Source organism: Zalophus californianus, chromosome 12 (assembly GCF_009762305.2).
Source record: "Zalophus californianus isolate mZalCal1 chromosome 12, mZalCal1.pri.v2, whole genome shotgun sequence".
In the NCBI taxonomy this organism is placed as follows: Eukaryota; Metazoa; Chordata; class Mammalia; order Carnivora; family Otariidae; genus Zalophus; species Zalophus californianus.
The window spans coordinates 61,210,625-61,232,983 of record NC_045606.1 but is presented as its reverse complement, the minus strand read 5'-3'; the positions used below and the strand labels follow the sequence as shown (position 1 = coordinate 61,232,983).

The following is a 22,359-nucleotide window of genomic DNA, read 5'->3' as shown; positions in this document are numbered from 1 at the left end:
CATTTGGCGTCTGAAGTGGGGGAGGAGACAGTCTTCAAGCTCTTAGCCAGTAGGGTCTGTGCTAACTCCAGGTAGTTAGTGTCAGAAGTGAATTAAATTGTAGGGACACCAGTCGATGTCCACAGAAACCTGGAAAACCCACACATTCAATGTCAGAAATGCTGTGAGCAGAAAAACAGTTTTCCTTTAGGGGACAATGTCCCTGACCCCATCGGGAGCGCAAAGCCCTCTGACCACCCCTCTGGCCCGCATCACTGGGGTCACAGGAGACTCAGGTCGCCACCTCAGGGCTTCGCAGATTGCCCCACGCACGCTTCCACAGTTCCCACCTCTCAGAGGTGGTGGGGGCTCTATCTCATCTCCCCTCCTTCTTGCAGCCTGCTCTGAATCCCCCCAGAAACCCCTTCCGGGGAGATGAGGAGGACGGGAAAGAGCCTGGGGTTTCTCGAACTGAGGACAGCAACTCATTTTCCTTCCACCCCCACAGAATACATCCAGCTTCTCTATCCCCATCTGTTCCAGACTCTAGTCCCAACAAAGCTTAGTGCTGTTGGGACTGAAGGATTTCAAGACGCCTTTTCTCCTTCTCCTCCCCCCCCCTCCTTTCACCCTATTTTTCTTCTCACTCTCCCTTCCCCTCCCTCTTATTCTGTGTCAGTTATGAGTCTGACAATGCAGAGCAATACAGGAGTGAATAAAACAGCCCGGGTCTCCGCCTACATAGAGCTTACAGTCTGGTGGTCCAAGTGAAAGATCTTGCACTTCAGGCCAAATGCTAAGAGAAGCCCTTAGATGATGAATCACCTTCCTAGCGCTACTGCAACAAGGCCGACTCAGGGGCTTAAACGCCACAATTTCTTATCTTGCAGTTCTGGAGGTCCGAAAGTCCAAAACTGACCTCCCTGGGCTAAAATCAAGATGTTTACAGGGCTGCATTTCTTCTGAAGGCTCTAGCGTGAATCCATTTCCTTATCTCTTCCAGATTCAAGACATTCCTTGCCCAGGGGCCCCTTTCACCGTCTTCAAAGCCTATAGCATAAGCATCCTCAAGTCTCCCCTTCTCTGACCCTCCTGCCACCTTCCTTCCTTTAAAAGGACCCTTGCGATTATACTGGATCCACCTGAATAATCCAGATCCTTAACCTAATTACACCCACCAAGTACCTTTTGCCATGTAAGGTAACACATTCTCAGGCTTTGGGGATTAGGATGTGGACACCACTGTTTTGCCTCCCACAGATGCGTTTTAAGACAAGGCGTCCCATGATCTGATTCAGCTGTGTGGGAAGGTAATACATTTCAAGAGCAGCAAATCAAACACGGAGACGTATCCGTTAGGATATGGCAGAAGTCCAGGGGAGGGCAGAGGGGCTTGATTTGGAGCCAGGACAGCCAAGACAGAAAGGCATGCTGTGTGTAGGGGAGCCTGGAGGCAGAAGTGGAGGGCCCGGTGACAGACCAGCTGCGGCCAGCCAGCCTGCCAGCGACCGTTGGTGCTCACCCGTATCCCGTGACTGAGTTCTCACCAATGGTAAGTAAGTGGAGGTGATGGACTGCTCTCAGAGGCGCCTCTCACAGGCTCCATGCCCGTTCTCTCCCTCTCCCCTCTCTGCAGCATCCTTGGGGGGCCACCGGTTGAGGGTGGCAGTGTTCTAAGACGGTAGGAGCCCGCGGCTCTGAATGACGGTGCAGAGTCAAGCTCCACCTCCCACCTCTGCCAACCACACCAGCCTGTTACCCGTGTGTGCAAGCAATAAAGGCTGCTGTGCTGTGTCCCTAAAATTCTAAGGTCTTTATTTGTATTATTTTTTATTATTTTTTTATTTTTTGGTTACTGCAGCAACATCTAGGCTACCCTGACTGATGCGGTGAAAGGGAGAGAGGTACCAAAGGTGGCACCTGGGCTTCTGGCTTGAGTGTCTGTGTGGCTGCAGGGGTCAGCCTTTCCCCACAGTGGAGAGAAACCGGATGAGAAGCAAATGGTGGAGGGCATGAGGCAGGCTGGAGCTCAAGGGCTTCGTCTGGAGTGTGTTCAGTCTGAGATGGTGCCAGGAGCCAAGTGGAGGTGGATTTCCAACAGGCGGTTAGATACAAGTCCGGAGTGCAGACAGGGAGTCAGAACGGGGGGGAAGAGAGCCAGGGGTGGTCGGCACAGGGATGCTAGGTAGGACCCATCGCGGACCGGGACGATGGATCTAGTGAGAGGGTGTGCACTAGAGAAGAGAAGAATATAAGGCTTGGTCGCAACAGAAGAAGGAATGCAGCATTCGGAAGAGGGGCTAGCAAAGAAGACTGAGGAGGGGCGGCCAGAAACCCAGGGAAAACCAGGACAGTTCAGCGACACAGCAGCCGGGAAAGCCTGCTTCCAGGAGGACATGGTCAAGTGCATCAGTCCCTGTTCCCCTCCTCTCCTTCCCCGCAAAAGAGGTTGAAAATCAGAATGGCTCCTCTCCCCTGGGAGAGCTCTCTGCTTTTACACCCCCAAGTCCCCCTATTCACCTCTCCTCTGGTTCCCCAATTCTACACGAAGTCCACCTGTGCCCTCCTGGCTCAGTCTGTTCCCCGCCCCCCGCAAGCCTGAAAGCCTCTACGGAACCTGGGCCAAGGAACCCAGGCGCAGCAGGGATCTTGCTCAGGGGAGAGTGCTGTGCACACTCTGGGGGGCGGGGGAGGGTGCTGCTCACACTAAGACACTAGACACAAAGCAGCCAAGGAGACGCAGTGCCTTGCGACAGCAGGAGGGGAAAAGACCACTTGGGCACACTGAACAGAGAGAGAACACAAGGACCATTAGACTCGACTGGAACAAAATAAGGAGCTAATCGCAGGTTGTCATGGTGATGATTTTGTCCAGTTCCACACAGTGTTCAAGACCCATGAGACCAGGGACACCAAAGGGACTCAAAGACGCAGTCCTCCCTTTGAGGATGCTCGGGTATTGTTAGAACAAGCCCCTCATTTTAGCATCACAATTCAAGGGTAAAAAAATATGATTCTATTTACTGAAATTTACTTTCCAGCCAATATTTCCGATCCATAAAATGGGGACCAGCTGTGAGCTCAGTGCTGGCGGTGGGGAGGGGGGGCGGTGGGGCAGGAATGAAGATGCAGTCCTCGCCTCTGGAAGTCAGTGGTCCTCAGAGTGGGGTCCCCAGCCCAGGAATACCACAGGGAACTTGCCAGAGATGCAGATGTTCATCTGTACCCCTGAGATGCACCCCACTCAGACCCACTGAGTCAGAAACTCTGGGGCTGGGTCCAAGAATTCTGTGTTTTAACAGCCTTCCAGGAAGTTCTGATACAGGCTTGAGTCTGAGAACTACGGGACTAAAGGAAAACCAGTTTGGACAGAAATGGAACCCTTTGTCAGAAGTGAGGGAGCCCGCGGACCCCACCCCTTCCCATGCTGAGTGCCTGTTCCATGGCAGAGTGGCTGGCAGGTGCGGTCAAGAAGCCGATCTTGCTCCAGGGCTGGGGAGCCTGGGCCCAGCCCTGAGGTGGCCCCCTCCTCCAGGCCTCTCCTCTCGTGGTGAGAGTGGAGGTGGGGGCTGGGGTGAAGCACTCTGCACCCCGGACAGGGCTCAGAGGCTGGGGCAGAATAGCAATAAGCAGGCTTCCTCATCTTCCCTCCAAATCTCCTCCCTCCTGCCCCCGCCAAAGCCACCGCAGGCCTCTCTCATCTTCTCCGGAGTAGGGGCACCCCTAGTAGGACCACACCCAAGCAGCTCCGCTTAAATGCAGGGAAAGCCTCCAGGCTGACGGAAGCCCACGGTCCTGCAAAGAAGAGTCGCTGGCCGGGCCCACCCCACGCAGGCTGGCCACTCGGGCTGAGCAGAGAGAACAAGGCAGCCCATGCCTGTGACCTGTGTGGGACCGGCGACTCTTAAGAGTGGAGACCCTGTTCCCACGCACAGGACTCCTTTCTCCTTCTCTCTGGGCACAAGAGCGCCGCCACACAAAGGGCACCCCCCCGGCTGGGATGGCAGACCTGGGTCCTGTCCCAGAGCTGGCTCCAGCGCTCCGTGTGACTGAGCCAGTGACTGCCACCTCTAGTCTCAACCTCTCTCTGGGTCACATGACAGAGCTGGACTCGGTGTTGTCTTGAGTCCCATTTAGGATTCAGGAGTTTGAGATGAGATACAAAACCACTACACGGATCGCCTCAATAATGGTTCCAATAAACATCTAAAACACACCAAGGATGAACTAAGCCACGCAGTCAGCAAGCTTGCTTTCATTCTGCCAGCCTCACCTGGCTTTTCTACCCTCTTCAGCTGACTGCGGAGCTCTGGTCCCACCCCACCCCCCACCCCCGCATCTCTCTGTCCCTTGGCTTCCACCCCAAAGGCCACTCTGTGCATTACCATCCCATGTTCTCTTTGGGGTGTCCCAGGGACAGGGTTTAAGAGGAAGCAGGTGACTTCCTGGGAGCACTCCCCCCACCCCAGCCACACACACTGTGGCATGGACACACCTCACCTCCAGCAGATCAGTGTCCTCATTCCAATGCACTCACTGTATTCAATTTAAAAGAGTATGGGGAAATATACAAAATACATAGGAATACATTTTTCAATTACAGCAAACCATGATGGTGAGTTCGTAACTCAGTTACTAGAACAAGCGGAGAGATTTTCTTTTTCCACTTTCAGGTGCACTTCAGGGACATCAGCCAGCCTCTGGCCAGAGTTCTGTGCATGGTGCATGTGCTTAGGGACAGAAGGGGCAGGGGAGGGGCAAGGAAGGGATACAGGGGGAGGGCTGGCCTCTCAGGTCACCCCAGCACAGCCTGGCAACACCATGCTAACTGCCAATTCTCCTTGGCGTTCACATTTGACTCTTGGCTAGGAATGAGCTCCCAGCCTGGCTTACCTGCACCCTGGGGGCTGCTCTCTGGTCCAAGATGGCATGAGCATCCAGTGGATGCTGTCCTCTGGCCACAACAATGGCTCTCAAACTTGGATATGTTTAGAATCATCTGAAGGCTTTTAACACGTGCCTTCAACAAACTCCACCACCAAATGCTGATGACGTTGGTCTGGGAAGGGCCTGGCCATCGGCACCTTTAAGTGCTCCTGGGGGTTCTAAGGCGTTGCACAGTGCAAGGAGATCAACAGCTGCCTGGATTTCACAAGCAGGTTTAATACGGAGCCAAGAGGCCTGGCTCAACTGCAATGACAAGGATGCTCCAAGGACCTTTTGGGCAAGGGAGACAGAGCTCCAGGTGGGGGATGACCCAATAGAGGGAGGAAGGGCACGGTGAGTACGGTGGGCGGGACCGTAACAGCTCTCATTTAAACACCTGAATGAATGAGTGAATGAGTGAGTAAATGAATGCGTGAGTGAATGAACGAATGAGTGCGTGAATGAATGAGGGAGTGAGTGAATGAGTGAATGAACGAGTGAGTGAAATGAACGAGTAAGTGAATGAATGAGTGAATGAACGAGTGAGTGAATGAATGAGTAGGTCAGTGGATGAGTGAACTTGTTCCACAGGCCTGGGGTCCCTCACCCACGTCGAGGTTTGAGGGTGACCTGTGGTCAGCCATGACTCACAGGGCCCCTGGGACCCTCAGCCAGACCCTCTCTATAGCCCACTTGCACCCACCCTAATTCAGGGTTCCACATACAGGGAGGTACCCATTCCCCTCCCCCACCTCTTCCTGCTGGGGTTCCCTCAGCCTAGAATGTTCTCCCCACTCATCCAGCCCTCAGTTCTCACCTGCCACCAAGTGCCTGCTTGTCCCTAAGCCTCGCTCAGGGGTTTCAGCCTAGCTTCTCATTGGAATCTCCTGGGGAGCCTTTAAACATCCTGATGGACCGCAGTGCTGATTTAATGGGTTTGGATTGTAGCTTGGGTACATTTTTCTAAAAGCTCCTGGTGATTCTGATGTGCAGCCAGGTTTGAGAACCAAAGATCTGGTTTAAATATCACCTTTTCCGTGAATCCTTGCCCACCTTCCCCACAGAGAACTCCTTTCTTCCTCTCCCGAGCATCACTTGGGGGTGAGACACCCCCACACACACCCAGCCCTGGCCTGCCCCTTCCTGGGAGGGTGTCCACCCTTATATCTGTCTCACTCATGCTTTTCTGCGAGGACACCCCTGTGGCCAGGCCCTCACGTCCTCTCCCAACCCAGGGCTCCCCAAACCGCTGTGCAATTAATCTGTACACAGCTCCCCAGGCCTGGTTCCCACCCCACCTCTACTCTTCCCTTCTGGATGCTTCTCATTACTCAACCCCCAGTGTATCTGAGACCTGCGATGCAGGAGCCACGGCCCTAAGCTGGGAGGCAGGACACCTCAGCCTGCCGCCCACTCCCACCCCTGTGGGGTGTGGTCTAACGAGTCACTGGCCCCAGGGCTCCCCTCTTCCCACCCCTTCGACTAGAGGCTTGGACCAGATATTCTTTTGGTCTCCTGCAACTATGCCCATCTGGGCCCCCTGCTTAGCTTCCCTGGGTGGTGGGGCCTAGAATCCACTTTCGGCCTTGATTAGGGCTGAGCCAGAGCTCGGCCCGGAGGGAAAGGCCAGCATGGCCAGGAGCAGCTTCATTACCAGTTAATGTTCACTGACTGTACAGGGAGCTCAGCCCGCAGGGACCATTACATTTAACTGGGCTGCCGATTAATCAAGTATTTAAACAGATGGTGCTCAGAAGAGCTCCTCAGAAATGGGGAGGATCCAGAGGGAAAAGTAGAGCCCTCTAGTCGGGGCAGAGAGCCCCACCCTCTAGCAACTTAGGAACGGGTGAGGTTGGCAAGGCCTCCAGGGATGCCCCCAGCCCCAAATCCCCAAGCTCCCACACACCCCCTCTTCTGCCCCGTGGGCCTCAGCGTCCCATCTGCACAGTGGGGAGTCAGTCAGCAGGAACGGCCTTACACAGACCTGTGGTTCTCAGCCAGGGGCCCCGCCATGAGGGACACTTGGACAAGGTGCAAAGGACTTGGGGTTGTCACTGGGATTGGGGTGTTCTGGGCATCTAACGGGGAGAGCTATGATTGCTAAGTGTCTTGCAGTGCATGGCCCCATCCAGCACCAGGAAGCAGTACCCCCCCACCCCCCCAATGCTAACAGCAGCCCCAAGAGAAACATTTTGCACCCAGCAGGCTTAGGAGTGGGGTTCGTGCTGCAGGCTTGTTCTCTGGTTTCTGGTGGAGTGAGCACAGAAAGGGAAATGACCCCGCACTGCCTGCCCTGGGTTGACCAGGTGCTCTCCAGCTCGGCCACTGGCAACAGCTGTGTCCCTGCTGCCACCAGGCTCAGGCTGCTTGCTAATAAGCTTTCTAACGGCCGCTCCACAGCCCAGACACCAAGCCCGATCTCAGCCCCCATGGGATCAGACGCAGCCACATCCAGCCACCCAGAACAGCCTCTTCCAGAATGAGGCATCCAGGGCAGGCTGTCCCCGAGGAGGGCAACGCCAGGGTCACTGCCCAGAGCAGATCCAGGACTCCATCACCCCGGAGGGTTTTCAGAAGGACCCAGGGAACTGTACCTTCCACCACCCTCTACAAAATGGCCAGAGGCTGGGACACCAGTTTCTAAAGGCTGGCCTGGCTGTGCTGGGGACACCGTGACCTCCTCACCACCCTACTCACCTGGGGAGGAGTCGTTCAAGCCCATCAGGTCACTCGCCCTCTGGATCTTCTCCAGGCACATGACTTGCTCCTTCTTGAAGATGCAGTCAGAATGCATGGCGGTGGCCTGCGAGGGACACAGAGGATGGATGGGAGGCGAGAGCAGGAGGCTCCCCTACAAGCCCTGCTACCTAAGCCCCAGGGCAGTGTGGAGGATGGGGGGCAGAAGCAGGAAGAGCACAGTCCCAGAGAGATTTCGGGGCCAGCAGGGGCCACAGATACCATGAGGGCTCTTCTCCTTCACCAGTTCAGCATGTGGCCTTCAGTGGATTCCACTCCTCCTTGGGTCTCAGTTTCCATGTGTTGTGATAATATTAGCAAACACATACACAGCACTGTACTGTGTGCGTGCATTATTCTGTCTTATACACACATCGCTCAAGAGCACTACAAAGGAGGTACTATTTTCATCATTCTCCATTCGGCAGATGTGAACCTAAGCACAGAGACATCAAGTGACTTTCTCAAAGTCACATAGCTTAGTAGGCCGTACAGCCAGGATCCGAACCTAGGCAGTCTGGCTCCAGAGACCACGAGGCTATTACTGTACTTCAGGGAAGCAAGCAGAGGGTGGGAGAAATACGAGGCTGAGGGGGCTCAGCTTCTCTCTCCTCTGGGGGCTCAGGAGGAGGTGCACCCCCAGGGGCTTGTGGGCAAAGGAGCACTGGTTGCATTCAGTGGGACCCACAAGCTGCTCTCATTCACTCCTGCCCCCATTTTACAAAAGCAGAAACCAAGACTCAGAAAAAATAAATGTTCCTGCCCAAGGTCACACAGCTAGTTAGTGGCAGGCACTGGATTTAAGCATAGGACCAAGTAACTTCAAAGTCCATGACAGCTGTGTTCTTATGCTGTCACTTTAAGGTAAAACTCTGGGGCAGGGATGGCTCCTCAAGGGGATGTCTGCAAGTGCGGAGGCAGGCTCAGACATCTGAGCCGCCAAGGACGGTGCTGAGGGATCCGGTTGAGTTCTGACTATTCACAGCTGTGCAGGCTTCCAGGGAGAGGGGCGAGGTTCTCTGTGGTCACACAGTAAGGCAGAACAGAGACAGGACTGGCATCCAGGTCTCTGACGACAGCTGCATCGACTGCTGGCCTAAATTCTCAAGTTGAGGGGCAGAAGTCAATGCCGAGGAGCACTCCTCCCCTACCCTTCCCTTAAGGCATAAGTAAAGAGCAGGCTTCTGAGCTCTAACCTGGCAGAGACTTATGGCTAGGGCCTGGGGTCAAAAAGCTTTCTGCAGCTGTGACTAGGGCCCCTGCATATAGTTGAACAGGTTGTACACTGCACAACTCTAAAGATTGCTACACATGCACCATCATAATAGATTTGTAAATTGTGTCAAAATTTCTAATCAAATCAGTACAGGGTTTTGAGGAAGGGGCACCCTTTGTAATTCACCCAAAGGCACTGAATGACCCAGTAGGGGTTCAGGCAGAAATAGCAGCTAGCAGAACTGAGCTTGGCTGAGGACAGAAAAAAGACACAGGTTTTCTGCGGTGTGGGCTCTGGTGAGCCTGGGGCTCCAGTGGGTCACGGAGGGGAGGGTCCTGGGCCCTTACCATAGGCAGCAGGAGGAAAGCAGCCAGGGAGGCCTGCAAGATGTTGGCCATGACGCTTCTCAATCCGGAAGGAGACTCAGGCCAGCACTGCCAGCCTCCCACTCAGAGCAGCCGCTGGTCAGCCCCACGGTGTCTACGGGCTAGAGAGAAAGGAAGACATGAGTGCCGTGGGTCCCCTGGCAGGGAGAACCTTTCCTCCTGACACCCCCTTACCTGCAGCAAGGCTCTCAGCCTCCAAGGGTAAGCCCCTCCCTGCCTTTGTTCTTCTTCCAAACAAACATCTGCTGAGCACCTACGCAGTGCTAGGCACTGGGGATACAGTGCAGAGCACATGGGCTCAGGCCACCAGAAGGGTCTGCATGGCTTTCCCCTCGGGAGCAGACAACTGTCTCCCCATCTCTCCCTCCACTGTGACAGAGTTTTAGCTGGCACGTGTGTGCCAACCTAAAGAAGACATTCCTTAGTCCTTCCTGCTCACAGATGTGGTCCTGTGATGAAGGTCCCACCTATGGAATACGGGTGGGAGTGACAGGTGCCACCTCTGGACCCCTTGTCCATGAGGCAGTACCTGCTCTTGGCTTCTGCTCTTTCGCCCTGCCCAAACGCCAGAGCCAACCCCTGGGGCATGGGGAGCCATGCACCGAAAGGAACCGGATCGCCGCGAGCACCCCACCAGCCCGGAAGGCCTCCCTAGCTCCAGACTGCTACGTGAGAAAGAACTGCACTTCAACTCATGTGCTCACCACAGAGCATCGCTTCGTTCCAGCTGCCGAGCCGACCTGCTAATAGATGTAACCTCCTTTCCCCCTGCCTCAGCCCACTAGGCCTCCAGGAGAAAGCCTCTACCATCGTGACATGCCAGAGGGCGACTGCTGAAGAGCATTCTCCAAGGGGGGAGGTCCCCGAGGACTGGGGCTGCTGGTGGGGACTGGACAGGGGACCGGGAGTCCAGCGGGGAGAATGTGGGAGCTCTGCCACATTCCCAGGAGGGAGAGCTTGGTCTGCTTCTAAAATTGATCATTAGCACGCATGCCCTTCAACCCAGCAATTCCACATCTGGGTTTTTATTGAGAAATATTTGCACTCGCCCGAAAAAAAAAAAGCATGTGCAACGATAGTTACTGCAGCATCACCTAAAATAGCATCCACAGCAGAAAATGAAGCAACACAGCATCCATCAACCAGGCCCCGTTAATAGGCCTCGGCAGCCATGCAAGGGAATACTACACAGTAATTTAAAAATTATTCTTTGTATTCCTATTAAATTATTATTAAAACGATTCAGTCGGCCGGTGTCAGGGCCCCCACCATAGGTGCCTGGTTCAGAGACCCATGGGGGGGCTGCATCCCAGTCATTAGTCTCCGCATAACGCCCGTTACCAGGCAGAGCTGCCATGACCCTGGTTCCCTTTGTGCCCCTGGCTTGCTGCCAACCCATGTGCTCTCCCTCTCTCCTAGCTTCTCCAAGCTCACTCTGGGGACCAGCAAGTACCCAAAAAGGAGAAAGAAAACGAGCCTAGGATAGCTCAACAAAAGGGAGCCCTGTCTTACCCACCTGTTGCTCTACCCACTCAGGGCCCACTCAGAGATGTTGAGGGAGGCCTCGGGTGTCCCCAAGAAATGCTCTGAGAAGCCCAGGGGGCCCTGAGGATGCTGATGTAGGCTCTCCCTTGCAGGTCAGGAAGGACTGGGCAGGCTGGGGGGAGCGCCGGCCCCAGCATCCCTGGGCACCTCAAGGCACCAGCTATGCTGGACTTTCAGGCCTGGGTTTCTATATTCACTCCCAGCGCCCCCCCCCCCCCGACACACCTCTACTGGGCATGGGCTGCTTCTGGCATGACCCGGCAGTGCTGGTCCCCAGTGGGCTCGGTCACCTCCGCTCTCCCTGAGGAGCCTAAAGCCCTGTGTGCTGAGGCAGGAGCTGACACTCTGACCCGACTGGCTCAGCACACAGGCTGTCTCTCTCGGCCAGGGAAGGGCTTAGAGAAGCCACCACAAGGCAGCAAACGTCTGCGATCTGCAGCTGACTCTTCCACACCTAGGACAATGTCAGGCCAAAGGCCAGTGAGATGTGAAGTCAGGTGGGCCCCCACCCAGGACCATGCCAGGTGGCCCTGGCACCTCCATCAGCCCATCTGGAGGGGGTGGGTGTCAGCAGCCCCAGCCTACAGCCTGCACCTGGGCTCTGGCCCCACACCCAGCCACCATCTAGACCCTTGGCTTCTGTGGATCTCAGCTGTCTTAGCCAGGAGGAAGGTGACTCCTCATCTCAGCTCCCTCCTGGCCAGCAGGGCCCAGACAAGAGCCATAGAAGGGAAATGGGTGCACAGCCCGTGTCACCAAGCGGACACAGCGTTCCTTCCTCAGGGGCCACCTCCCTCGTACTCCCAGCAAGGTGCCACCAGAAACAGGGGCGAGCGGCTGTTTCTGTTCCTTGGGGGAGACCTCTGCCCTGGGGCACAGAGCAAAGTTCCTCGAGAAGGACATCTGGCAAGAGCACTCAGATGTGAAATCAGGGCTTCCTGCTCTCAGCAATATCCTGAGATGGCAACAGCTCTCCTGCCTCCTTCAGGACGGGGATCCCGCAAATGGAGACTGGCTGCCCCCTCCCTGAGCCCCAACCCCAGTCTGAAGACGTGCTCTGACCTCTTAGCCCACACTCAGCCCGGACCACCCATCAGGACCACCGAGGAGTGAGGAGCATTTAAAAACACCCCTGCCCAACTGAGTCAGTCTCTCTGGGGTGGGGGCCCGGACATCGATGCAGGTTTTGGCTCTCCAGGTAACTCTCATGGAGAGTAGGATTTTAAAGTCCCTGTTTTGACCTTTATTAGAACTCAGAGAGCTGGTCCGGAAGAGCAAGCAGCTTCCACGACTCTGGTTGCTCTAAGGGCAAGTGGGGGGCAGCAAGCAGGCAGAGAATGAATCTGTGTTTGAGAGCTGGCTGATCTCTGATTATCTCCTCCCTCTCTCTCTCTCTCTCTCTCCCTCCCTCCCTCCCTCTCTCTCTCTCTCTCTCTCTCTCTCACACACACACACACACACACACACACACACACACAAATACACAGAAACAGGTCCACAGAGAAGAGCATAAACACACGTCAACCCCACAGAGACAAAGAGAGACATTTATCCCCAGGGCACCCACTTGAGGCATCAGTACACAGCCATGCATGGAATACGCAGAGGGGGAGATTCCTTCAAGGGCTGGCAGACAACTCCACACACACTCTCGCACACTCGCTTTCACAGAAACGCAGAAGCACATGCAGAACACAATAAAGATACGTACAGATGCAATCAGACGGCAGCGCAGAGACTCCTGTTTATCAGATCCTCGATCTGTGTAGTGACACACACCCCGATTCTGCAAAGGCATTCAGATACACAGAGGCAATCAGCTCTATCTGGATTCAGGCACAGGCGCACACACAAACATGCACACATGCCCACGCGAGCACGCACACGCTCACGCACTCACACGGGGACGCCGGGCTCGCAGGATGCTCCTGCCCGCTCTCGGCAGGCCCCGTTCCTCGGCCACAGCTGCACTGATTCAAAACAAGCCCAAGCGGAGGCCCCAGCCCAACCATCCCCCAGCTCTGCTTTGTCACTAGGCTGCTTCGGCAAGGATGGGAAGCAGCCCAGTGACGCAGGGTGGAGGGGCTGGGGTATGCTCAACACAGGGCCTTATCTGGAACTAGACCCGGGTTCCCCATTCCCACTGTTGCCCTCTCTTTTTTTTTAATTGAGATATAATTGACATATAAGGTTATATTAGTTCCAGGTACACGATGTAACGATTTGATATTTGTATATATTGTCACCACAGTAAGCCAAGTCAATGTCGTCACCACACGGTTACATTTTTCTCACGATGAGAACTCTTAAGATCTACTCCCTTAGCCCACTATTGTCTCTTGTTCACTCTCCCCACTACTCCCCTGCCCACTAGACTCACCCGCGAGAGAGAGCGTGGGAGCTCCCGGACCTATATCTTCCCACGCCCCCACGCTGGCTGGGGACCTCAGGGATTACCTTCTCCAGCTTCTCCGAGACGACAGTCTCCTCAGCCCCTTCTGGCACTTCTGCCCGCCCCGCCGTCCACGCTCTGACGTCTCCCTGCCCCATCCTTGTTGGACAGCGCTCAGAGTTTACAGCTGGAGGCCACCTGCCCCAAACCTGCTCCTCTTGTGGGCCACAGGCATGGTGCCCCTGAATGCGTCCCCGGGGCCTGTCACCTGCAGCCCTGTCAGTTGCTCCTCCTCCCCCTCGTCCTGGCTGCCTCCCCCCTCTGCACTCCCCCAGCCTGCCAGTGACCCTCTCCCAGGACAAGGCTAGGCCCGGCCACTGCAGTCTGGGGTTGGACTCTCCCCTCCCTGAGGATGAACACCGGGCTCTTTCGGCCCAGCCATGCAGCTGGCTCAGGACGACCTGGTGACCAGTATTCCTAGGCTCGCTCTCTTGGGTCCAGGCTCTGCTGGGGCAATTGGCTTTTGCAACTGATCTGAGAACAATTAAACTCTACTCCCTGGCATTTATGGTGGTGGACGTGGGGACAATTTTGCCAGCGTTTTAAGCCTTAGGACTTCAGGCACGCCAGTTTTTCCTGTGCCTCAATTTGACTGTCTGTAAAATGGAAATAATAGTAATGCCTATCTCATAGATACTACTGTGAGACACCAACAAATTCATGTAAGTAAACTACAGAGTATACAGAATAGCCTGGTTCCCAGTAGGGCATTAACCGTTACTAATTTCTTACTATTGTGTTCAGGTTTCTGCACCTTTTGCTGTCACCTCTGTCCCCATAGCCCTGTGTCACTTTCAAAATGGGAGTGGCAGGACCGCTGCACCTTTATTTGCTAATGACTAACATTTATTAAATACTCAGTATGTGCCAGGCACCCTTCCAAGCCATCAGTTTGCATTAACTCCTTTCGCCTGCCCCAAACCTTGAAGTAGTTACTAGCATTATCCTCATTCTATAGCTAAGGTGACTAAGGCACAGAGAGATTTAAGTAACTTCTCCAAGGTCACACAGCAAATAGGTGGTAGAGCTGGGAAGGGAACCCAAGCAGGCTAGCTCCAAAGCTTGTACACTCCATCCTTACGCTCCTGTCATTCTCTGTCTCTGGTAAAAGGAAGCTCAACTCAGAACTCATTGTATGTTATTAGTGATCCTTCTCACACCTTTGGGGATTGGTCAGAACTTCTGCTACGCCCTGCCCATATTTCTACATCTGTAATACCTTCCTTTGGAAGAGTTCATTATAGACACACCATTTCACACCTGAGACGAACTTTAAAGGCCACCTTCCACTATCACTGTTGAGTTCCCCTGTGGGGAAACTGAGCCCAGAGAAGAGGAGATACTTCCCAAGGTCCCACAGCAGAAAGTACTGGAGCCCTACCTGGCAGGAATGGATGTGTGACAGATACATGGTCTAGAGGGGAGTCTGCTCCCCTGTCCACACTCAGGGGCCCTCTTCAGGCCCCACCAGCCCAGTGACTGATGGCAGCGGGAAGAGATGAGAGCAGCCGTGTTGTCCGGGGAGCCTCTGCGCCCAGCACACAGGAAGACAGCATCATCAGTCAGCACACCAGAGCTATAGTGGTGACTCATGGGGCTCCCACTTTCCCCTCGGAGTGGGAGGGGGCTCCGACACCCTCCAGCCACTCCCCTCTGCCCTGCACCCTGCAGGAGGACCCTTTCTGCTGCACCCCAGCTGAGGATGGCCCAGCTCCTGGGACAGGGTGCTCACCCTCCTCCAGCGGCTGGTCCAAGGCCCTCATAGGAAAGCTCTGATGTCTTTCCTTCATGCTCCATGTCCTTCTGGGCCAATCTTTGCCTTCTGGACACCCCCAGAGTGGGAGGGCAGCATTCCACCCTCCCTCTCCCTTGGGCCACATAGATCTAGGTCCTTCTTCTGCCCTTATGGGGCCGGGGCCCCATGAACTCTTCTGGCTGCTCAGCATCCCTCCCTGTCACCAGGCAGCGCCAAGCCTGACACGGGACAGATGACCCATGAGAAGTGGCTCACTGGCCTCCCTTGCTCACCACATACTCCTTTTAATGTACCTGAGCAGGACCTGTCCCACACTTCCTCCTCTCCCTCCCAGGGCAGGAAAGCAGGGAGGGAAGACTGAAAGATAAAATGTTACCCACCCCACCCCCGCCAAGTTCACCCCTCAAAAGTAGGGAACTACACTTGCTTCTGGGAAGGAACAGGGAAACCTCTAGAACCTCGTTCCTCCTCGACAGAGTCAGAGCTGATAAAGGACAGAGCCCAATGCTGGGTAAAGGGCATCCTGTCAATCGCAGGATCAATCATTAATGCCGATGCTCCTCCAGGTGTTCAAACCTTCCCCTTCCAAAGCCTGGCTACTGGGGTCCTGTGCACAATAGATAACAGAACCCAGGTCCCTGGAAGGGTCCCTCATGATTCCACCCGCACCCTCCACTGGGACATGTGGGAAACTGGGGCTCAGGGCAGGGAAGGGCTGGGCTGGAACGCACGTGTGCATGTTGGCAGTGTTACCCCATCACTCTTGTGAGGGTCTGAGGCCCCGAGAAACCAGGAGACTTTCCCAAGGTCATGCTGCAAAGCCTTTCCAGCTGACTAGTCCAGGCCCCTCTGCTGTCCTGGAAGGGTTGCTGGGAGTTCAATGCCACAGAGAGACCCACCCCCCTCCACCCATCCAGAGGGAGAGGGAAGAAGAAGGGAAGGATTTAGCAGAAGATAACAGAAGAGGGGAAAGAGTCCATATAGCAGGGAGAGGCCTGGTGGAAGGTGGTGGGAGGCACGGAGGGAGAGGGTGGAAAGGAGGGCCCGGAAGCCAGGAGGAGACTCTTGTTTGTTGACAGTCTCCTGAGCACCTCACAGGCAGGGAGGGACTGAGAGTGCCTCTCTATCTGCTGACCCTTGTCAACCAGCAGTCCCTCCTGAGTGGATGTGAGCCCCTAAAAGGGAGGGCCAGCTCTGATTCGCATGGGCCCCCAACATACAGTGGGCGCCCAGAGATCTCAGCCGAGTGCCTGGTGGATGGGCTTGGGAAGGTGACTTGGGGGTGCTGAGGGGCTCAGCAAGATGTCAGGAGGTAGGGGTGGACGAGAGGATGGGAGGTTGGTGCCAGTTGGCAGGTGCCAGGGACACTGCAGCCTTGGTCCCGGGGTAGAACAGGAGCACTGAAGAGCCCTAAGCTGGGGAGTGAAGTGATAAGCTTTCCACTGAGGCAATACTCCTCAGAAGGCTGGCAAGCCCAGCAGAAGGCGAAAAACCTACACTGAGGCCATTTTCTGGATTCAGGGTAGAGGTGCGTGTGGCCTGGGCGGGGAAGGGCAGCTGGAACGGAAAGCAGGGAACAGAATCCAGAGACACAGGGAAAATGGGAGAGGAAAGTCTCCCTGGCCCACCTTGGGGAAAATGGCAGGAAGGAAATGTCAGAAGGGAACAGGAGGGAAGGGAAGAAACCAAAGGCAAGACCTGGTTCACTACACAGCCTTAAATCAGAAGCTGGGAAATGTGCGGGAGCCTACAAAGGAGCTACGGTTTTTTTTGTTTTGTTTTGTTTTGTTTTGTTTTTTCTCAGCCAAGCCTCTGCAGTGCCTACTTGTCAGGGCGGAAGGTTGAGGACAGCGAAGGCAATGCATAGCACTGGGATGAGAGCATCCAGGTATTTCTCAAGGTCAAAGCCACCTCCCGCCACCATCTCTAGAAAGCCCACCCTGGCTGCATCTGCCTCCACCGATCTCACCCTTGTCTGAGAACCACCACCCCTAGCTAAGGAGACCCTCCCTCCTGCCTGGGCTGTTTCAGGTCCCGTCCTGCTCACTGAGTTTCAAATCTTGTTGGAAACATGGCGCATGTTCAGGTGTCCCTGCATCTCCCTCCTGGTGGAAGTGGGCATGGACCTGGACACAGAGGGTGAATGGGAAAGGGGAACTCGGGACCTATTTGGTGAGCTGAAGTGATACAATGTCATTTCATGTCCATGAATGCTGTCTCCAGGTGTCCTTAGAGTAGATTTATCACACGGACACAGCAAAGGTCTGTCTGGGGTGGGGTGCTGAGACCAGGCAGGGAGGCTCTCCTGGCACTGACCCATTAAGCAGATGGGTACCCCGAGCTCCAGGCAGAGTGGAGGGAAGCATCCAAGAGCCCCTAGGGCAGCTCGGGCTCCCAAGGACCAAGCCCTCCCTCCTTTAACCTTTTAAACTACTTTTCTCTAACGTTCCTCCAGCCCAGAGGTTGGCAAGCACTTCCAGCAGGTCAGACCCAGCCTGTCACTTACTTTTGGACAGCCAGGGAGCTAAGAAAGGTTTTTACATTTTTAAAGGATCAGAAAAAATTAAAGACTCATATTTCATGACACATAAAAATTGTTATGAAATTCAAACGTCAGCGTCCCTAAGCAGAGTTTATCAGAACCCAGACACGCTCATTTACTTATGTATCACCTATGGTTGCTTTCCCACTACGACAGCAGAACCAAGTAGGTACCACAGGGTGAATGGCCAGCAAAGCCAAAGTATTTACTATCTAGCCCTTTACAGAAAAAGTGTGTCAGCCCTCCATCGAATCTCATGCCACACATACGCTTTCTCCGTCCGATGCCGCGTGCATCTGGACTTTCATTACGGAAGACTTTAGTGATCTTCCTAGGGCAAGTGTCTGAGTCCCCAGGTACGCCCAGATCTGGATGAGACAGTGTGTCCCAACGTCCATACGTCTTTCTGCTGTTGCACGTCCCACCCCAGCTCTCTGGCAGGTGTCACTGGACACCTACATGCCTTCCCGGCAGTGTGTCACTCCCTCTTTGTGTGTCACTGTGGGGGTGGCTGTCACCATGTGCCGCTGACAGCATCCAGGGCTCAGTACAAATGTCGCCGCTGAGGAGTTTCCAAGCCTTTATGTTGCCAGGCAGCTGGACCACTAGGCCCAGCACGTTCAGTCTCTGGACTCAGATTCCTCTGTCCAGGGGCAGCCAAGGTTTCAGGCCCTACCAGTGTAGAAAGCCCCCAGGCAGCCCTGTTTGGGGTATCAGACCTCTGCTCACATACCTCCTAAGACAGGAAACCCACTGTCACCCCAGGGGTGGGCTCCACACTGGGCGGCTCTCAGGTAAGCGAGGCCTTCATGGCACTGAGCGGAGCTCTTGCTCTGCGCTTGGCACACCTTGTTTCTGTCCTCTGGAAGACCGCAAAAAGTGTCCCCCACTTAATCGGTGCCAGCCCTCGGTCACGGAAGACTTCGTCCCTGCGACGCCAGAGGCCTGGGACCCTCAATCTGAGGCCACATCCCCAGGAAGAAAGCCACCCTGTGGCCTGAGCTCCTGTTCTTCCTAGCCTCTCAGCTGCACATACTGATCTCTAAATACCCATTTTATGTGTTTGTTTAGTCAACATGAATTGAGGGAGTGTCCCAAAGTACGGGCATGACAGGGAGGGGTGGCCTCATGAAAAAAAAAGGGGGGGTCCCAAAGTGTTTCTCCAATCAACCACCCGACAGACCGAACTTTACACAGAAGGGGACTTTAATGGAAGCTCTAGCCTGATTAGTCCTCAGAATGCAAGGAAGGGTCCCTCGAGAGGCTCCCCACAGAGACCTGTCCTCACAGCACATAGGGGCAAACAGACCAGAGGGAGCCTGCCCAGGTACAGACCCACCAATTAATCATCCATAGAGGAAGGGACCAGGTCTACCTCCCTGGTCACCTCACACACCTGTTGATGGATTGGCTGGAAGATTTGGCCACGGGCCCACCCCAATGTCTCTAATCTGTATCTTCCAATTTTGGTTTGCATCCAGATTGGTACCTCTGCTTGCCCTCCCCAAGGTCAGCAGGGAGCAGGAGCCCCAGAGTCAGCTGGGCACTGGGGGCTCTGCCAACCCCACCTGCAGCCAGCACCAAACTGAGATTGGAGCCTCCTGAGAAAATCTGGGTGCTGCTGCTGCCCATCCCCCAGGCTCATAAATAGGTTTTCATCCCCTTCATTAGTTCACATACACTCAAAAGCCTCTAGCCTGACCTGATGCTTGTCTCTCTCTGCCCAGCAGCAATCCCAAGGCAAGTGGCCCTCCAGAGACCCTGTGTAGCCCTATCCCATCCCCCAACCACCCCCCCTCACACACACACAGGGCTGTTCACCAGAAAAGCTAAATGCTGTGTCTTTTCTTTTTTTAAGGGGGAGGGGGGATGCTTGTGGGACACTGTAACGCGGGGGGTAAAGTCAGGGAGACTGCACTAAAAGCATAGAAATGGTCTGGAAAAGTCACAGGGGTCCACCACCACCCCTCCCCCCAGGCAGCTTCCTAAGGGGGCCTGAACTCCTTCCAGTAGTGAGGTTCCACTCCCCAGCTCCGTGTGAAATGCAATCAGCTTCTGGCCGGCCTCCCTCCTGAGCAGCTAGCTTCATCCACTGGAGCCCGGGCCCCTTCTGACCCGCTCAAAGCGCCAACGTCCCGCCCAGGATGTGGCCCCCGCCTCCCGCTGCTGCAGCAGGAGCCTGTGCCTTTAAGGCGGCCGGCAGGGGTCTCGGGCTGGCCCACTTGGGCCCAGGGAAGCCGGAGCTTTTCTCCCATAGGCCCCCTTAGGGCGTTCCCTGAGAGACCACCTAAGCCCAGGCATCAAGACCCCATCCCCTCTGCGCCGCGGGAAACCGAGAGACGATGCTCTTTTGAATAACCCCGAATGTGGCACTATAGGTGGACATTCTAGGCTGGCCCCTACCCCCCCCCCACCCACCCACCCAGCACATCACTTGCCCACCCCTCAAACCCCGTGAGGACCGCGGTAGCCAGCACCCAGAGACCCTCCAGCGTTGCCTTCCCGATCCGCGTAGGCGCGTCCCTCTGCCTTGGGAGTAAGGAGACAGGTCCCTCTGGGTCCCTCTGGCCGCAGTGCCTTTCCTGCCCCTGGTCCTCGCTCTGGCACGGGGAGGGGCGAGAGGAAGCCCCTGGGAGCTGCAGGGATCGGCTGCCCCAAGTACTATCCCAGATACTGGGGGGTGGGGGGAAGGGGGGGCGTTGTCAGACTGTCGCGCAGGAAGGGAGCAGCACCGGGAGGGGGCTTCATTTCGGATTCGGCAGGTTGGCCCGCGCTGGCCCCGGCCCCGCTATCAGTCGGTGGAGGACGCGGCTTGCGGAGATCACCGAGCTGGAGGAAGGGGTCCGCTGTCCCCCGGGAAAGGGGGGAGCGGGGGGGCGAGGGTTCTGGATCGGGAGGGGGCGGGCGGGCCGTGGAAGGGCAGGGGCGGCTGGGCGGCCCTTACCTGCTCACAGCCGGGCCTCGCCGCGGGACTGTGGGCTGCGGGGCGGCCCGGGGCAGACTCCGCGGGGGGAGGGCGCACAGCCGGGAGTCCGCGCCCGGCGCCGCCTGGGGATGGGGAGCGGGTGCGCCGAGAAGCACGCGCCGAGCCCGGGTCTCCGCGTCCGTGTGTCCGCCGGCGGCCGGTGTCCGCGGTCCCTGCGCGGCGGCGTGTGCGTGTGCGCACGCGGGGACCGCGCTCGCCTAGAGCCGCCACCGCCACCGCCGCCGCCGCCGTCAGTCCCCGCCCGGGGCCCGAGCGCGGCGCCCCCCGCCTGGCCTCGCCCGCCCCGCGCCGCGCGCCGCCCAGTCGGCTCTGCCCTGCGGGAGAGGCACCGCCTCCGCCGCGAAGCCCGGCCGGGGGCCGGAGGGAGGCGACCGACCACCGCCTCTGCCGCGCACTTGGCAGGGTTGGGGGCGGGTGTAGACCAATGGGCGCCCGGGGGAGGGGTTAGGCCGGGGTTGTGCCGGGGAGCAGGACCCCGCCCGGCGCCTTCGCCCGGCCTCTCGGCAGACACCAGCAGGAGCTGCGGTGGAGAACCCTGGGCCGGCGGTGCGGAGGCGAAGACCCCCACTGTCGCTGGGCTTCCGCAGCTCAGAGTCCGGTCTTCTCTGGGACTCACTGCCCTCCTTTCCACCCTCCCCAGGATACCTAGAGTGAGAAAGCCCTCTTCCTTCTCCCTTCCGCGTCCTCACGAGTCCCTGTCTGTCCATCTGTCTGAGCCTGTGTTTCCTCCTCCGGGAAGCCTTCCTTACCGCGCAAGTCCCAGACTCTGCTTGGGTTACTCTTTGCCCCCACAGCCGGGGTCTGGGAAGGGCAGCTAGCTTTGGCCTGCCTGGATGTCCTGAAATGTGACCCCCTAGAGAACATCTCTATGGCTAGAAAGGGGCAGGGGGCTTACAACAACTTAAAAGCCCAGGAGTCGGCTTGTGCTCCAGTCCCCAGGGCTGGTTCGGCGAGCTTGGGCTGGCGACCTGACCTCTCTGAGCCTCAGCTTCTTCACCTGTACAGGGGAATACCTACCCGGCCCCCCATCTTGACAGCAGCATTAAGTAAGAATGGTACATATACCCCATACTAGGTTTTCACTGATTTTATTTACTCATTAATGAATAAATTACAATTGTTACTGTTACTGTAGTCCTACTCAGCCTCTTTCTAGTACAGCTGGATAAATGAGGCTTAATGAGGGGAACTGAACTGGTCAAGGTCCTGTGGCCTGTCAGTAGTGGAGCCAAAGCCTAACTGAGAATCGTTACCCACTCCCAGGCAAAGTACTTAACCCCTGCCTACCTACAGCCCCCGCTGCTATCTGCCACTGCTCTCCGCTTCTGGTCACACCCCAGGCTTGAGCATCCCAAGAGCTTCCTCCATACCCCAACCACAGTCCCGCAGCCAGGCTGTCCTCCCCATCCCAGTAAGTTACTGTCCAGCCTCCCGTGGGCCAAGCCTTGGGGGTGGCCGCCTTACTAAGGAAGCCTCAGAAGGAGGGGGCAGGAGGAAGAGATGAGTCTTTCCTTGAGGATTCCAGTCCAACTGAGAAAAGGAATCCATAACGGAGACTTAGAAGAGGTATCTGAGGCCCCAGAAAGAGGCAAGGAACTCCTAGGCCCACACAGCGACTTGGTGGTGTCTCTTCACTGCACAGCGAACATTGGCCCCTGCTGGTACTCCACACTGTTGGTCTGCATGAATCTCATTCCTTTCAGTCCAGGAAAACTTCCCGGAGGAAGAGAATGCCAGTCCTTCTCTGTGTCAATAAAGAGTGGGAACTCTCTGGAGAGAAGAGGGCCAGGTGCTGTGCTAGAGTTAGACAGACGGACAGACAGGACCTCCCCCTG

At 56.1% G+C, this 22,359-nt stretch overlaps 1 protein-coding gene across 8 annotated transcripts in view; it reads right to left on the bottom strand.

The window, feature by feature from the left end:
• The window catches only part of ADCYAP1R1 (ADCYAP receptor type I), a 56,985-nt gene extending 36,223 nt beyond the window's left edge, over positions 1–20,762 (bottom strand). For 6 of the 8 annotated variants that reach the window (XM_027574431.1, XM_027574433.1, XM_027574434.1 and 3 more), the window contains exons 1-3: positions 20,483–20,762; positions 9,205–9,344; positions 7,603–7,708 (exon numbers count right to left, since the gene is read on the bottom strand). In XM_027574431.1, the coding sequence (XP_027430232.1) occupies positions 7,603–7,708; positions 9,205–9,255 (157 nt within the window). In that variant the 5' untranslated portion in view covers positions 9,256–9,344; positions 20,483–20,762. Of the gene's footprint in view, positions 1–7,602; positions 7,709–9,204; positions 9,345–12,499; positions 12,575–12,688; positions 12,709–20,482 lie in introns of those variants that run through there. The other 2 variants (XM_027574429.1, XM_027574430.2) reach the window with 2 other exon arrangements.
• Between the last annotated feature and the right edge of the window lie 1,597 nt (positions 20,763–22,359).